Here is a 19,315-nt window from a genome sequence, read left to right as displayed (position 1 = left end):
CCATTCTGTTAAAATGCCTTTGCTTTACAGCCTGCAGGTGGCACTGTTCCTTATGACATCAATGAAGAGGCTTAGGGGTATATTTACTAAACTGTGGGTTGGAAAAAGTGGAGATGTTGCCTATAGCAACCAATCAGAGACTAGCTTTTATTTTGTAAAATGCACTGAATAGATAACTAGACTCTGATTGGTTGCTATAGGCAACATCTCCACTTTTTTCCAAACCAGCAGATTAGTAAATCTAGCCCTTAGTCACCGACTCAAAACAGATATCAACTGAAGAGCCACAGCCAGGCTAAAGTAGAAGGGCCTGAAAGTCACACATAAAAATAGCATATTTATTATATATTGGGTGGCCTGCGTCTGTAGTATATACTCCAGGTTTACGTCAAACATACATGTACACATACCCACAGCCAGATCGTAAGCACAAGAAAAGTTTGTTAACAATTGTCTTGATGGCGTACAAACACATTTGCAATATAATACAGTAGATGATATATTCCTTCTTTAAAAATATGCCCACCTATACTATATGCATGATCAATGCAGAAAGCACCTATTGGCTCTGTAGTGTTCAGCTGTATTTATTTCATTGAAAACTGGTGCCGAGGGAAAAGGTGCTTTAATTCATAACAAGCAGACATTATCTTCTAAAAGTTTTATTTTGTAGTTATTACATTCTTCCCTGAAAATATTGAACTCAAAGTGCCATGTTAAAAGACCTGGAGCTGAAAATGATGGCAGGCCAGTCGTGTGATAAATCCATGGGCGTGGCTATCTGGAAGTGGGCGTGGCTATACAGCCCAGTAAAAGAAGAATTAAGTACAACATTGTTCCGCCATCATCATCATCCCCAGCAAGTCTTGCCCTCTGCATGCATTAATTATAGGACCATTACTCATATACATACCTAGGCTTATAATATAGCTATACTCGTAAGCCAACAATGTGAGGATCCATGCTCTTATTATAAGTGTGCAGAAGGCATATCCCATTGTCAGCCATATTATTTCACAGAGGTAGCCGTCCCACAATTGTCAGCCATACATTACATAGTGATACCTCAACTGACATTGCCAGGTATATATTGCAGAGCTGTACCCCAATTTCTAGTCACCTCCAATGCCAGTCACATATAGCTCAGAGATATATCCTATTTCTCAGAGTCCTCCTTATTAGGTAGAACTTATTACATTACCAAAAATAGAAACAGTGTCCTTCTCATCTGGTTCCCTCTTCGCTTGTTGAAATCCTTACAGAACCAATTCATATAGATCAGTGATGGCTAACCTGTGACACTCCAGGTGTTGTGAAACTACAAGCCCCAGCATGCTTTGCCAGTAGATAACTAGCTGATAGCTGGCACAGCATGTAGTTTCACAACACCTGGAGTGTCACAGGTTAGCCATCACTGATATAGATAGAGAATGCACAGAAGGTGGTGTTCCGCAGCAGTACTCTCTATGTGATATGTCTGGCTATAATATGCCTCTGAACTTCATCAGGGGTCACCCTAAGCAATTATTTTTTATACCGTATGTGCAGCAGATCATGTATGTAGCGGCGATTCAAATGAGGATTACCAAACCATACAGGTGCTATTACGTCACGTAACATGGAAAGACTCTATCCTCCTAAGTATTAAAGGTGTGTGTCATCCAGTTGCTGACAAGCCAGCTTGACTTGGATTGTCATGTGTCGCTCTAGTTAAACACCAAGGAAATATTAATATACATTCACTTTTAATCTGTGTCTCATTACAGACTGTAATAGATGTGAATATAGTAATATATATATATATATACTGTATATTAGAGATGCTCAGGCTCGGTTCCTAGAGAACCGAACACACCCGAACTTAGGGGATCCGAGTGGTTGGCTTGGTACTGTCACGCCCTCGGAATCGAAAACGAGGCAAAACGTCATTGTGACGCCGTCGGATCTCGCGAGTTTTGAATTCCTTTTTAAGATCCAACATAGCGAGGGGTGGGAGGGAGGGCGGACCCCCATTTTTCTTTTCTGCCACTGCTGTGTGCCAATGTGTCCTAGATGTGCTAGGAACTGCCGTGTGTCATTGCTCTGTCGCTTACCATCCAGCCAGGTCGCTGCAGTATTTGTCCGAAAGTGTATGAAGATAATATTGTGACCTGTGAGGTGGTCTAAATTGACTGCAAATTACTTAAATTAGTGTTATTGAGGCTAATAATAATAATGTAGGAACAACAAAAAGCAAGGTGGTTTTGCCAAAACCAAAACTAATCCAGATCCAAAGCCAAAACCACACACACATGCCATATGTACACCATATAGAACAGTGGTTGTTAGTGAATACACTTATCATCATCTTTGATGGGCCTATTTGTGTGTGTAGGCCTGGAGCTGTAAGCTCCACCAGGGCCATTGTTAACAGATCAAGAAAAATATGTATTGTCCAAGTAAAGATCCATCGGAAGTTGAAACCGCCTAATCAAAATGGTAAGATATGCAGATATTACATAAACACAGTGATGTCACGGGTTCTTAGCCAACTGTCAGGGTGGGTACAAACTCAGACAACAAAATGGCTTCTTCCAGTGTGAATACCATACCTCCCAACATTTAAAATCATGGAATCAGAACTAAATAAGCACTGACTCAATTCCGAGCAATCTCCGCCCACAGATGGGCGAATTTGGATAAAACACTTTTAGTTGTTATGACCCACCCCTATTACAGACCACGAATCTTGATGTCCTGTCAAAATCAGAACAGCTGAGAGGTATGGAGCAGGTAATGGGTCTGATAAATAAAAATTACCTCTATTAGGCAGAACACATCCTCATCATCATCATCACCATTTATATATATATAGCGCCACTGATTCCGCAGCGCTGTACAGAGAACTCATTCACATCAGTCCCTGCCCCATTGGAGCTTACAGTCTAAATTCCATAACACACAACACAGACAGAGAGAGAGACTAGGGTCAATTTTGATAGCAGCCACTTAACCTACCAGTATGTTTTTGGAGTGTGGGAGGAAACCGGAGCACCTGGAGGAAACCCATGCAAACACGGGGAGAACATACAAACTCCACACAGATAAGGCCATGGTCGGAAATTGAACTCATGACCCCAGTGCTGTGAGGCAGAAGTGCTAACCACTGAGCCACGATGCTGCAACAATCACGTATTGTCACTGCCGCAATGTTTTCTGTGTACACGACGTCCCATAAACACACCTGTGATGGCCAAAGATCACTAAACCCCACAACCATTTATCTTGTGTCAAAACACGACCTCTACATCTTACAGAAAAAAAGTATAAATTACGTTGCCAATGTTCTGATAGCAAAAAAATGATTTACCCTCAATACTTACTTTTAAAGAAAAAAATAAAATAATTCAACATGCAAGAACAAAGTCACCTCATTAGGTCCCTCTTTACCGTGGACTGAATGGCGGACAGTCTGTCTTTATTTCTGTCGGCACAAAAACTAATGTCTAATTTTAAGTAAGTTCTTGCAAGCCGACTTAAGATTGATCCACTCATTCTGGTTTCTGCAACTTGCAATTTTGTTTTAGAAAAAAAAAAAAAGAAAGGAGAAAGCTCTTTGATAGGGAGCTTTAAAGAGCAGCCTTTCCCTAATGGCAAGATTTAAAAGAAGTGACCTTTTTGTGGAAAATATCAAAGTATAGAAGAGAGTCTTCTTTTCAAGCGTTGCTGACCTTGTCGGCTGAAACTTTTCCCCCGAATGCAATATTTGATGTTTTCTTTCCTTTCTGAATTAGAGCGCTTTATGTTGCTGTCTGCACAATTGAAGCCCTTACCTGGATATTGTCATGCATTTTTCTAGTCAGTAATAGGCAAAAATCCCCTTAGAAGCGTTGCTGGGATGGTTCCTTCGCTCGTCAATCTGTTCTACCGTCAGCATTTATACTTCTGACATGAAAGTGTGGCCCTACTTCTGTAAAAAGCACCACAACTCCCAGCATGCTTACAGAGAGTCTAAGCTCTGATGTTCTTTAAGGAATATAATAATAAACAAATACAGTGTGGGGCATATATATACAAAAGCTGGTGCAACATAAAAAAAGCAATTAATTGTCTCCGGAACGGCCATGGCGAAGATTTCACAGAATTCTCTACTCATTTTTCCTCGCACGCTATAGAGATTAGAGGAAAAATGAACAGAGATTTCTACCGTAATTGCCGGCAATGTGCACGGCGCGATGTCCGCGTGCTTCTTCGCCAGCAATTGAAATCCCTCCTAAGGGAATTATCTTATTACAGTGTAGAAATCTGTTCTCATAAAGATCTCTGAAGTAACAATAATACATACTTGCCAACCTTTTTAAAACTTCATTCCGGGGCAGGGGGGCGTGGTTGGAGGGCAGGGCAAAGTGAATTGCGGAATTTTGGTCCCACCCCGCGACTAAATGTCATTTTTGTCGCGGGGGGGGGGGGTGTAAAATGACGCAAATTGCGTCATTTTGACAGCGAGTTGCCGTATGCGGATACTTGCCTGCTTTCCCGGGAGTTTCATGAGTCTCCCGGACATTCCAGGAGGGTTGGCAAGTATGCAATAATATCGTTTTACACCATATCGTATAAAAATGTCTTGGATTTAAAAATATCTTTTTTTTATACCTTAAATAGGTTTGTTTTCATTTCCTGTTGGTGAGAGTAGGTCCGAATCTCCATCACTGCACAAATCTACGGACTGCATCCGCTGGACAATCCTCAAATTAAGGCAAAGGCATCAGCCCTCCATTACCTTCCCCATATCATGGGAGTCTGTCACACCCAGCACTGCCCTCAATAACAATTACATGAGTGGACAGGTCACCCTCCCCCAGCTCATCATCTCCTGACATACTCGGTGCTGCTAGGAACATTCTAATTATTTGATTGGCTAAAGACTGTTCTATCCCCACCCACATCCAAACTGAGGAAATGTCAAAGGAGCAGGAGACTGGTTACCGTCAGGCAACATTACTTATTTATCCATGTGCATCATATTTCATAAATGTCATGTTTCCTTCCATGTCTGGCTTCTAGTTATACTTTCCCTTTCAAGTATCAGAGTTGTAATACTGTCAGTGACATAAACACTTTATTCTCAGCAGGTGACCCATCACTTTCCCTGTAGGACATGTAAATAAGTCTGGTACATACAGGAGTAATATAGACATTGATCCCAGCTGGAGAGCAGGTAATAACCCGGTGGCTGTGCTTGCAGGGTGGCAATGGAAATGGACTTTTAGTAAAAAAAAATCCTGGCCCCAGGGGCTGTTCTCAGAGCTGGATGTGGCAGCAACAGACATTTTCCTTTACTTATATAGCGGATGATAATCTGCATATATCACTGGATGATAACAGTCAGTCATGTCAAAGTTCATTTTACACCTGGGCTAAATTAAAATATTGGGCATCTAAATTGAAATGTACAGTTACTATAATGTAGCTTTATAGTGCAGTATATGGCAGCACTGCATATCACAGGGAACAGAAGACATCACAAGCAGCATATGGCAGCACTGCATATCACAGAGAACAGAAGACATCACAAGTAGCATATGGCAGCACTGCATATCACAGGGAACAGAAGACATCACAAGCAGCATATGGCAGCACTGCATATCACAGGGAGCAGAAGACATCACAAGTAGCATATGGCAGCACTCTATATCACAGGGAACAGAAGACATCACAAGTAGCATATGGCAGCACTCTATATCACAGGGAACAGAAGGCATCACAAGTAGCATATGGCAGCACTGCATAGCACAGAGAACAGAAGACATCACAAGTAGCATATGGCAGCGCTGCATATCACAGGGAACAGAAGACATCACAAGTAGCATATGGCAGCGCTGCATATCACAGGGAACAGAAGACATCACAAGTAGCATATGGCAGCGCTGCATATCACAGGGAACAGAAGACATCACAAGTAGCATATGGCAGCACTGCATATCACAGAGAACAGAAGACATCACAAGTAGCATATGGCAACACTGCATATCACAGGGAACAGAAGACATCACAAGTAGCATATGGCAACACTGCATATCACAGGGAACAGAAGACATCACAAGTAGCATATGGCAACACTGCATATCACAGGGAACAGAAGGCATCACAAGTAGCATATGGCAGCACTGCATATCACAGAGAACAGAAGACATCACAAGTAGCATATGGCAGCACTGCATATCACAGGGAACAGAAGACATCACAAGTAGCATATGGCAGCACTGCATATCACAGGGAACAGAAGACATCACAAGTAGCATATGGCAGCACTGCATATCACAGAGAACAGAAGACATCACAAGTAGCATATGGCAGCACTGCATATCACAGGGAACAGAAGACATCACAAGTAGCATATGGCAGCACTGCATATCACAGGGAACAGAAGACATCACAAGTAGCATATGGCAGCACTGCATATCACAGGGAACAGAAGACATCACAAGTAGCATATGGCAGCACTGCATATCACAGGGAACAGAAGACATCACAAGTAGCATATGGCAGCACTGCATATCACAGGGAACAGAAGACATCACAAGTAGCATATGGCAGCACTGCATATCACAGGGAACAGAAGACATCACAAGCAGCATATAGTGGAAGCACTGCATATCACAAGTATTATATAGTGGCAGCATTAGATATCACAAGTATTATATAGTGGCAGCACTAGATATCACAAGTATTATATAGTGGCAGCACTAGATATCACAAGTATTATATAGTGGCAGCACTACATATCACAAGTATTATATAGTGGCAGCACTAGATATCACAAGTATTATATAGTGGCAGCACTAGATATCCCAAGCAGCATAGAGTGGCAGCACTATATATCACAAGCATCATAGTGGCAGCACTAGATATCACAAGTATTATATAGTGGCAGCACTAGATATCACAAGTATTATAAAGTAGCAACACTAGATATCACAAGTATTATATAGTGGCAGCACTAGATATCACAAGTATTATATAGTGGCAGCACTAGATATCACAAGTATTATATAGTGGCAGCACTAGATATCACAAGTATTATATAGTGGCAGCACTAGATATCACAAGCATCATAGTGGCAGCACTACAAATCACCAGCAACATTAGACACCACAAGCAGCATATGGCAGCACTGAATAGGACAGTGAACATATGACATGACAAGCAGCATATGGTAGCACTACGTATCACATAGGGAAGACAAGACATGATGACACTGCATTCCACAGGGGACAGAAGACATCACTAGCAGCACACGAGGGCACTAAGTGTCAGAGGGAAGACAAGTAACATTGCAATGCACCTCGTAACACGGAGCACTGGAGGACATTATAGTCTATTCTTTTGATAGAACAGAGCTGTATATATACTGCAATATATAATATTACAGGCAGTACATAGCGGCACAGGTTAGCACAATGGAGTAAGGAGCAGTATATTGTAAAATCAATATATGGCAGAGGATATTTTAGGGAAGTATACAGTATAACAGAGCAGTATGAAGTGGCACCAGTTATAATAAACCGCTATAATGATGTAACCATATAAGCCTGACATTGCTGGTGTAGTATATCACATGTGATAGATTGGCAGTATCAGAACTGATGTGGGGGCACATTACATGAACACCCCATCGTAACAAACTTATTCTTACACCCCATTCTGCCCAACACTGCAGTGACACTCAGCTGAGCATCAGACCAATCACTGAAACGTGGCGGCTATTCCAAAAACTCAAAACACATTGGGGCATATTCAATAATATGTTGCTGCAACCAATCAGAAATCAGCCTGGTGTAGAATGAGAATAGTCATAGATGATTGGTTGATATGACCTACAGATAACTTTACATTTTAACTATTTTGACAAATATTTACAGGAAACAAGAAATTGTTTACAAATTCCCATATCTCACTCTACATATGATGAAGAGTGCAAGCTCACCTGCCCGATTCATGTTACTTGTACACATAAAACTGCACATGGGATTTGGAATGAAGAAATGAGAAACATAAATGTTACAAAATAAATCTTTAATGTTATGTAAAATGCTGGATAAAAAATATAAAAAAAAATATACAGCATATACAGTAGTTTGGTAGACATGGATTAATATAAAATAACATGGTTAAATAGGAGTGTATAGGTAGTATATTAACCCCTTGTCTTGCAGCACAGGGGCCATTAAATATTAAAACAGTGAATAAATAAGATTAATTTGTTGCAGAGATTGTGGATATAATTCCTGAGCTTCCAGGTAGCTTTTATTTAAAGTATCTATATAGCGCTCACTGTTTGGCGGGATCCGGTTGTGTCTCCGTCATGCTTCACATATATGGAATTCATAGCCTGAAATAAACATGAAAGAATGAATTATTATCAGAGTGTGGTTCACTTACATCACCCAGCATTGATCTTGTCCCTGGGAATCACACCTGATAACACTGCGGGAATCACACCTGATAACACTGGGGGGATCACACCTGATAACACTGGGGGGATCACACCTAATAACACTAGGGGGATCACACCTGATAACACTGGGGGGATCACACCTGATAACACTGGGGGGATCACACCTGATAACACTGGGGGGATCACACCTAATAACACTAGGGGGATCACACCTGATAACACTGGGGGGATCACACCTGATAACACTGGGGGGATCACACCTGATAACACTGGGGGGATCACACCTGATAACACTGGGGGGATCACACCTGATAACACTGGGGGGATCACACCTGATAACACTGGGGGGATCACACCTGATAACACTGGGGGGATCACACCTGATAACACTGCGGGAATCACACCTGATAACACTGCGGGGATCACACCTGATAACACTGCGGGGATCACACCTCATAACACTGCGGGGATCACACCTGATAACACTGCGGGAATCACACCTCATAACACTGGGGGGATCACACCTGATAACACTGCGGGGATCACACCTGATAACACTGGGGGGATCACACCTGATAACACTGGGGGGATCACACCTAATAACACTGGGGGGATCACACCTGATAACACTGGGGGGATCACACCTGATAACACTGGGGGGATCACACCTGATAACACTGGGGGGATCACACCTGATAACACTGCAGGGGATCACACCTGATAACACTGGGGGGATCACACCTGATAACACTAGGGGGGGATCACACCTGATAACACTAGGGGGGGATCACACCTGATAACACTAGGGGGATCACACCTGATAACACTGCGGGGATCACACCTGATAACACTGCGGGGATCACACCCGATAACACTGCGGGAATCACACCCCATAACACTGGGGGGGATCACACCTGATAACACTGGGGGGATCACACCTGATAACACTGGGGGGATCCCACCTGATAACACTGGGGGGGATCACACCTGATAACACTGGGGGGGATCACACCTGATAACACTGCGGGGGATCACACCTGATAACACTGGGGGGATCACACCTGATAACACTGGGGGGATCACACCTGATAACACTAGGGGGGGATCACACCTGATAACACTAGGGGGATCACACCTGATAACACTGGGGGGATCACACCTCATAACACTGGGGGGATCACACCCGATAACACTGCGGGAATCACACCCCATAACACTGGGGGGATCACACCTGATAACACTGCGGGGATCACACCTGATAACACTGCGGGGATCACACCTAATAACACTGGGGGGATCACACCTAATAACACTGGGGGGATCACACCTAATAACACTGGGGGGATCACACCTGATAACACTGGAGGGATCACACCTGATAACACTGGGGGGGATCCCACCTGATAACACTGGGGGGGATCACACCTGATAAAACTGGGGGGATCACACCTGATAACACTGGGGGGGATCACACCTGATAACACTGGGGGGGATCACACCTGATAACACTGGGGGGATCACACCTGATAACACTGGGGGGGATCACACCTGGTAACACTGTGAGGATCACACCTGATAACACTGCGGGGATCACACCTGATAACACTGCGGGGATCACACCTGATAACACTGGGGGGGGGGGGGGAAATCACACGTGATAACACTGGGGGGGATCACACCTGATAACACTACGGGGGGGATCACACCTGATAACACTACGGGGGGGATCACACCTGATAACACTACGGGGGGGATCCCACCTGATAACACTACGGGGGGGATCCCACCTGATAACACTGCGGGGGGGATCCCACCTGATAACACTAGGGGATCACACCTGATAACACTGGGGGAATCCCACCTGATAACACTGGGGGATCACACCTGATAACACTGGGGGAATCCCATCTGATAACACTGGGGGAATCACACCTGATAACACTGGGGGATCACACCTGATAACACTGAGGGGATCCCACCTGATAACACTGGGGGATCACACCTGATAACACTGCGGGGGGGATCCCACCTGATAACACTGGGGGATCACACCTGCACAAAGTGTTTAAAACCTCAGAGGTGGAACCTCTGCAGTTCATTCCACCAGACATAATGAGTAGAGAGGAGAAGTTAGAAATACTGTAATAGACTGTGTATCTAACCAGGGAAAAGGTGACAGGTACCTCATTAATTTTAGGCAAAATGAATCTTACGGTATCCAGGTTTTATAGTCGAAATGCATGTCAGTGACAATGGAATAAAGTGATAAAACACATTACGTCAGGTCCAATAGGAGTGAAGCATTATTTATTATATCTGCTGAAGTTACCTGTTACATTTGTGCTGCAGCCAATCAATTTAAGTCTAAAACTAACACAAACACTCACATGAAAACAAACCCATACATTTATACCGGGGTCAGAGCATATTCTGTCATCACACCCAATTCATGGGAATGTAGTCCCATGAATTGTATAAGTGCAATATATACACCAAACTGGGATGGAGGTGGATTAGCTAGCGGTTACTAAGGGAAGACTAGGTAAATGTACTATACAATATAAAGGTAGTCCTGATCCTGTGGACCCCATCCATCTATCCTGGATCTTTATCCTCCAGGAGTGTATACATATTATTTATAGGGAATACTGACAATAATAATATTTATCCCAGAGCTTAGCCCGTGTTTTTCTGCGTGTCTCCTGCTTGTTATTACATCTTGCAGAAAAGTTCTTAAGTCTTTCAGGAGTCCGAAGGCTCTACAGGGGTCCTGAGTGACTGGAGTTTGGGTCTATAGGTCGAAAATATATATTACTCTTTCAAGGTGGGTTTACATTTAACACATGAATTTATTAAATTTGCATTCCCGTGTACGCTCTTTAGCTTTGGTCCTAGATTCATTCTGTACAAGTGAAGACTGGAACAAAAGGGTTCCGTGTTGGCCTGGATGGGATAATGGAACAAGGACCTTCTGGCAATTTGACTTTAGCCACAAGCCTGTGCTACCGCCCGTGACGAAATTAGATGTTTTTTTTCTTCACTTTGAAGTGTGCAATAATTTCATAATCACGCTGGTAATTGTGAGTCACTGGCTCGACCTCCCAGCTGTGTTGTGGAGTTTGTGTCTCATCATGAAAGACGGTCTGGACTTGTGAAGCACTTGTCCTCTTCTTGAAAAGTCTGACTAAGCAATGTGGATGACAGACAGGTGGGCAGGCACCCAAAAAACAGTCTTGTTCACACAATACAAGGTGCTTTTTCTCACAAGTGAAAGCAACTTTGAAAGCGCTAATTTAATCCTTCAACCTTCCCCCCCTGGGGAAAGAAGACAGATAGAGGACATAAAAAGACTTGTCACCGCGCCTCCAAACCCCCTCACCTTTTGTTCTGATAAAAGGTTAGGTCTTCCTGCAGCACCTGCGCTCTCTTCTGTAGAAAGTTCACCTGTCAGCAAAACACACAGTTTATGAACCTCGAAAGTGGACAACTTAAAACACAGCGATCTTAGCACTGATAAGTGAGAAATCTTGTTTGTAAAGTACCAAGAATACAGAAATACGCCAACCAGGGTCCAGTTAAAGAGCATTTATTTGCATGCAATCAAATATATTATTGACTTGAAGGACAAACATACCATTTTAGGTCTATTTTCTCCTGCAGTGAGTACAAATGAGTAATCAGTGGAGTTATTGGGAGGATTTATATGATTTGCCTTTGCACTATGGAAATACATTTCTTAGGTGTCAGTAACTCATCCAGCACCATTCAGGTGATGTCTTACAATTGTGAAGTCATATATTGCTGAGGGTCTTAACGTTCATTATACTGCAGACCACCGAGATCTACAACAGGGGCGAGCAACCTGTGGGTCAGGACTCACGGGGCAGCACGGTGGCTCAGTGGTTAGCACTTCTGCCTTACAGCGCTGGGGTCATGAGTTCAATTCCCGACCATGGCCTTATCTGTATGGAGTTTGTATGTTCTCCACATATTTGCGTGGCTTTCCTCCGGGTGCTCCGGTTTCCTCCCACACTCCAAGAACATGCTGGTAGGTTAATTGGCTGCTATCAAATTGACCCTAGTCTGTCTCTCTGTCTGTATGTGAATGAGTTCTCTGTACAGCGCTGCGGAATTAGTAGCGCTATATAAATAGTGGTGATGACAGAATCTAATTTTGGGGTCATCTCTTTGGGGTTGTTGAACAATGATATACCGGGACTCCAGCTTAAAATAAAAAGATTGAGCTGATCTAGAGTGATAGGAATATGCAACTTAGTCACTGATGTCTTCTAGAAACACACTGAAAGCCTGGAAAATCAAGCCAAAGATGCCAAAGTTGGCATTTAGAACAGTGCACCCCTTGCCATCAGGAATAAAGGCAAAGTGGGCATGACCTGGTGATATAGTCTATGTCAGGCTTGGCTAACCTGTGGCTCTCTAGATGTTGTGAAACTACAATTCCCAGCATGCCCTGCCAGCTCTCAGCTGGCTATTTACTGGTAAAGCATGCTGGGGCTTGTAGTTTCACAACACCTGGAGAGCCACAGGTTGGCCAGGCCTGGTCTATGTATTAGTGAATGAGACGCAGAGGCAGGAAAACATACACAAATGAGAGTCTATTTTTTGCAGTTAACTTTAGAAATGTCCTCAATAGGGTGCAATGTACAGATGTGACATTTCAAAAGCAAATATATATATATAATTGTATATCATCATCAGCTCTTTATATAGCGCTACTAATTCCACAGCGCTGTACAGAGAACTCATTCACATCAGTCCCTGCCTCATTGAAGCTTACAGTCTAAATTCCATAACACACACACACACACACACACACACACACACACACCAATTTGATAGCAGCCAATTAACCTACTAATATGTTTTTGGAGTGTGGGAGGAAACCGGAGCACGGTCATGGTCAGGAATCAAACTCATGACCCCAGTGCTGTGAGGCAGAAGTGCTAACCACTAAGCCACTGGGCTGCCCAAAATATATAATTACATTTGAGGTGACATGGTTACTCCCATTTTTAAGACTAGTTTTACTACTGTGACTGTAAAATGTTGGTAGATTTTCATTAGGATGACATTATATTGTGTTTGTCACAACTACAATTACCTGGGATTTTAGCGATGTTATTGTGTCTTCAAGTTCATGTCTCATGGTGGCCGGCATCAGTCCTTTGATCTTCAGTTCGTATTCCTGACGGATGTGCGTGATCTGGGAAGCAAGAGAGCGAATAAGTGATAATGTCAACGCTACACGACAATATCAAATACATATACCAACCAAGTCTACCCTCGTAGACGTAATAGATAGCGTATATATTACGAGTTCAGTTTATTTCTGAGAAATAAAAGAGGGCTTCCTCGTTATAACTGCCCCTTTATAATGCCACCCTTGCTTGTATATTATAAAATAAATGAAAAACCACTAATCTTTAATAAAAATATGGTTGTTTGAAAGAAATATTTTTATATATATTTTTTTACATTGATTACATAAATCAAGATGTTCTTAATGTGTACTATACAAACAAAAATGCATTTTCATGGTCTCTCTTCCTTACATACACATTTCTGTGCTAGCTACTGGCACACATACGTGTACTTTTCCAAACAAAGACTATGCCATGTCAGTTATCACTATTAGTCCGCACACACCTGCCGTGTAGTTGGTGCAAATGATACGGTTGAAGTCAAGCGGACTTACGAGAAACCCTGGACTTGAATCAGCTGCAACTGCGTTGGCACCGCCTTACTTACTGTACGTTACCTATGTGTGCGTCCGCCCCTTTCCACTCCCATTCTGCCCTTACTTACTGTACATTACCTGTGTGTGCGTCCGCCCCTTTCCACTCCCATTCTGCCCTTACTTACTGTACATTACCGGTGTGTGCGTCCGCCCCTTTCCACTCCCATTCTGCCCTTACTTACTGTACGTTACCTGTGTGTGCGTCCGCCCCTTTCCACTCCCATTCCGCCCTTCAAGTCGTAAGTGTAATTTGCGCTTGGACATCATCATTTATTTATTTATTTATATAGATGATTTATTTATTTATAGATGTATTTATTTTTATAACATAACCCCAGGGTTTGGGTTAAATAAAGCCCTTGCTCCTATTCTTTGCTGCTATTTTGAGAATTGGAGCTTGTGCCTCCCAGCCAAAAACATTAAAGACAATACACACTTTTTGGTGGGCCAAATAGCAGTGATTTGAAAATGGACCTTTTCCACCCCCACATTCCTGAACTAAGTAAAACTTGATGCTTTTAGATATCCTCTATTCGACAGAAGGAAATCCTCCCACATATCCAAAAAGGGGCTACATTTTATGCCAAATGAGGCTGTAGAACGAGATGTACAAGATAAATACATGAAATTGTTTGAATCTGGATTGGTTTCATTATAAACAGATTGGGGATGCTTCCTGGGGGAAGAAAACTAGAGAAGAGTAAAGAATCTTAAGAGGATTGATACGTTTGCTGTGGGCAGAGTTCTAGAACTATAAAAGACCTTGACTCACATTATCAGACATCCTTGACCTCCGTCTCTCCCTAATGTATCACTACAGTGCCTGCTGAGACAACACAGAACCTTCTATGGCTTGTGCAAAATCAACTGTTTTTGATTTCTTAAATTGTAGGTTTATTTTTGTTGGTTTGAATATTTGAGTACTCAATGATATAAAAAGGTCAATACTAAGGCTGGGTACACACCACATGTTTTTCACCCGATTATCGGGCCAATCACACGATAAACGACCGTTAGGTCCGATATTGCATTAGTGTGCACGCTCCCATGATCATGTTTTATCGCACAAAAGCTCATAGTATCATTTGATTTGATTTTATAAACGGACTAAAAATAACTATAATCGATGGAACGATGTCGGGCAAATTCCGCAGTGTGTACGCACTCACGTCCTGCAGTGTAGGCAGATCTCCACAGAGTGAACAGAGTCACAATCTTATCAGCAGATGGTTATGACAGATGAAGAGCGCAGATCTGAAGGTAAATCGTGTAAACCTTGCACAGTGTGTACACAGGAATCAGTATGCTGATCGGGACTTTCAGTCATTGGTACATTGTGGGCACAGTGGCTAAGTGGTTAGCACTTCTGCCTCACAGCACTGGGGTCATGAGTTCAATTCCCGGCCATGGCGTTATCTGTGTGGAGTTTGTATGTTTGCGTGGGTTTCCTCTGGGTGCTCCGGTTTCCTCCCACACGCCAAAAACATACTAGTAGGTTAATTGACTGCTAACAAAATTGACCCTAGTCTGTGTGTGTGTGTTAGGGAATTTAGACTGTAAGCTCCAATGGGGCAGGGACTGATGTGAGTGAGTTCTCTGTACAGCGCTGCGGAATGGCGCTATTGATGGCGCTATATAAATAAATGATGATGATGATGGTAAAATTGTTAACAAAATCGCACCGGGAGAAATTTTCTGTAGTGTATACCCAACCTTGGATCAAAGCAACGGCTTTCTCTGTAACCATGATTACTTCCATGTTGTAACCACAATGTCTTCTTATGTTATGAATCCAGCAAACATACTGTTGTTTTGAATATTTTATGCTTAATAAAACAGATTAAAAAAAAAAATCATTATGTTTAGGTCTGTGGTGGAAGTTACTTTTATTGACATTGGTGGAAAGGTGAGCGTTCTCTCATGGTGGGACTGTTCCTAAAATAAGACCGGGCAGGAGGATGGGAGCGCACCCTTTCAAGTAGCTGAGGATTGAATGTCTGCGGAAAATGAATTGCCTATATACTTGTAAACATACCGCTGGGGCACAGGGCTGCAAGCTGGGAGGGGAGCCAGGACTCTGGCAGAAGGGAAATTCTGCATCGCTGGGATAATGGCATCCCAAAATAGCATGCAGGGGTCTGGAAATACAAACCTGAGAGGTCTTTGGGATACCGCAAAGGTACATTGGCAGGCAGCTCGGCAAATGATGCTTTTGTATGGAGGCCAGATAAGATTCCCCGCTGAGAAGTATTGGCTGCCTGCAAGGTAATCTATACAGCCGCTATTTATGTGCTCACTTTTCATTGATGTCTATATGAACCTGGCCGTGTGTTTGGAAATTAACTTAACCTTTTAATCCAGAACAAACTAAGACTAATTCTCATGCAGAAACAGCTTCAGCTGAGGTGGAAAACTTTCTACTATGTTCCACTACAGGGTAGTGATGTTTGTTATGCTCCAGGTAATATGATTTACAGATGTCCCACAAGGGTCATTATCTGTCTCTAAATATATCTATTATATGTTATATCTATACGTCTTTGCTTTGACCAATTAAAACAGTGTAATTTGTAGGCACTATATAAATAACTTAATAAATAATCTATACAGGACTACTTATATGTGTGGGTAGCGCTGTCTGTATATACCTTTTACGGTGTTTAATAACTTTACAAGAGTCCTAGGGGTATATTTACTAAGCTGCGGGTTTGAAAAAGTGGAGATGTTGCCTATAGCAACCAGAATCTAGCTGTCATGTTGTGGAATGCACTAAATAAATGACAGCTAGAATCTGATTGGTTTCTATAGACAACATCTCCACTTTTCCAAACCCGCAGTTTAGTAAATCTAGCCCCTGATGAGAGGAGTGAATGGGAATCAAGAATAGCCCAGAGATAACGGGCTTGTAATGGGGTGTTTCAGGCATGGGGGTGTTACTGAAAATCAGGAGTACAGGAAGATCTAAAAGCTACTACAACCCTCCCCTCTAGGTGTCACCAACTCATACCTCTAATTATTAATTCAGGTAAGATACAGACTAAATCCAATCAGTCGCAGAACCTGTGTAATGTACATTGATCAGTAATTAAAGGGAGAAGATGACAACCCTGCTCTCTGCTCCCAAAAACAGTGATAATTCAGAGAGAGATATTTACTATTAATGTGAATACCTCTTTTTTTAAAGATCATTTAAAAAAACAAACATGTGTGCCCTCAATATTGAGGGAACTTAACAGGTAATTATTAGTAAAGATGGACAGGGAATTGTTCTGGCCGAGGTATCTTACAGCGGGTGCTGATAATGGGGACCTATACAATTCACCGTGAAGGAAGAACAAATATATTGTCTAGATCAATACTGTGTGCACAGTGGCCCATGTTTCTCCAATAGTCTTGCACAGCCAGTGAACATTGAAAACAAAGAAGCTGTCCTTTCCATTGAAACGATGGACTGGAATAATACAGTGTTATGGTATATGTCTGACACACAATGATACTAGTCACAGAGTATCTGACCACTGTAGGCTGGGGATCTCTCTCAATTTACCGAGGGGTACAGAATCCTCCTCCTTCACCCTCCTGTAATTACAGGTACCATACACTGAAAAAGTGTCCCTGGAAACAAGATTTTTAGATGTCTAATGACAGGTGTGTTATTGTACCAGCTTATCTCTGGAACCCAGAATTAAATCGTTAGAGGAAACTCAGAACTTTGTTAAATTGCTTTTCTGCTAGAACGGTTATGTGTCAGCTGCCTCCGGGCAGTCACAGGGAAAATAATTACCAATACAGAGAAAATAAAACGAACAACAAGTTCTGTTGCTTTCAGGAAGAATGATAAAGAGGCAAACAGAGTGTCACTATTAGCTATTTATTGTATAGCGGGCTGTGTAAATATTTTACTGGAAAACAGCCTATGAGTGGTTGCATAAAAGTGTATAGTAAGCTCAGACATAGGTTTCTCCTGCTGCGCCCTTCCCGCAATGTCTTCCAATAAATAATAACAAAACAATTTTGCAATAGGTTTATAAAAAGAAATGTGTATTGAACCAGTGATGTCACTACTTCCAACTGACTGCACAGACGGCATTCCTTGTGATGTCATTGGTACTTTAGTGACATGATAATCTGCAGTCTCAAGAAGAGTGATTTCATCCTACCTGTAGGTGACGGGTGCACTTATTATAATACGGATTTATTGTATCTTACAGAACCATATAATTGACACATGTGACCACAGCTCCCCACGCATTTTTTTAATTTTTTTTTATCATTGTAAAAAAATAAAATAAAAAACTACAGTCTATCTATAGTAGGACGGGCATTAAATCTGCATTTTCAGAAAGAAGGGGAAGGCTGCCTCCAGTTAGGCTTGCAGGGTCAAACCCAGGTCAAGTTTTGTTTCCTTTAAACACAGACGACCTTAAAGAGGATATAATTTCAAAGCAGTTAAAAGTGCTGATGACACATAATCTGCGGAGCCACAAGACTGACAAATGTGTCCGATCAAAGGGGGAGAGCTTGGACACACGTATGTCATCAGGTCTCCGAGGTGGGAGAGTGACACCGCCTCATTGTAAAGACGGTGAAAAGTGTTACGTATCGCCGTATCTGCTTTACACACCTCTTCTTTATGAATTATACAAGACTACTCCAGTGTCTGACAAGCACTTTGTTCAAAAGTTACTGTCTGGCAAATATTGGGCCATTTACTTGGATATGGCCACTAGGGGCGCTGTTCCAAAGGAACCATATGGCGATGGCTGATATTTCAGTGAACCGCTGTAAAGGAAGCGATATGACCTGGGCCGCTCTCACTAATGTCATGAAATATGTTAGATAAATACAGGTTTTATTTTAACTACAAAACAACTTATTTCCATGCATTACTGGGCACTTCTAAAACAAATAAAGTGTTAATAGCTCACTTGATTAGCAGAGTGGGTTCCCCTTTAAATGGGTGATTTCTGCTTTATGTAAGTAAAATCCCTGAAATAGAAAGTACATAGGAATCATTGCCTCTAGATATATTATTGATCCAATCTCCAATTATTTTCTAAGATATGACTTGCAGAAAATGGCCACCTGGTAACAAGTCTCACGTGGACGACCTGCGCTGA

At 42.3% G+C, this 19,315-nt stretch overlaps 1 protein-coding gene across 6 annotated transcripts in view; it reads right to left on the bottom strand.

The window, feature by feature from the left end:
- Positions 1 to 8,040: 8,040 nt before the first annotated feature.
- The window catches only part of CEP112 (centrosomal protein 112), a 231,435-nt gene continuing 220,160 nt past the window's right edge, over positions 8,041 to 19,315 (bottom strand). For 4 of the 6 annotated variants that reach the window (XM_075178038.1, XM_075178043.1, XM_075178040.1 and 1 more), the window contains 3 exons: positions 13,560 to 13,661; positions 11,817 to 11,881; positions 8,041 to 8,371 (listed from right to left, as the gene is read on the bottom strand). In XM_075178038.1, the coding sequence (XP_075034139.1) occupies positions 8,365 to 8,371; positions 11,817 to 11,881; positions 13,560 to 13,661 (174 nt within the window). In that variant the 3' untranslated portion in view covers positions 8,041 to 8,364. Of the gene's footprint in view, positions 8,372 to 11,812; positions 11,882 to 13,559; positions 13,662 to 19,315 lie in introns of those variants that run through there. The other 2 variants (XM_075178039.1, XM_075178042.1) reach the window with 1 other exon arrangement.

The sequence above is a fragment of the Mixophyes fleayi genome, chromosome 6, assembly GCF_038048845.1.
Source record: "Mixophyes fleayi isolate aMixFle1 chromosome 6, aMixFle1.hap1, whole genome shotgun sequence".
NCBI classification, from domain to species: domain Eukaryota; kingdom Metazoa; phylum Chordata; class Amphibia; order Anura; family Limnodynastidae; genus Mixophyes; species Mixophyes fleayi.
This window is presented reverse-complemented; position numbering and strand designations above follow the sequence as displayed.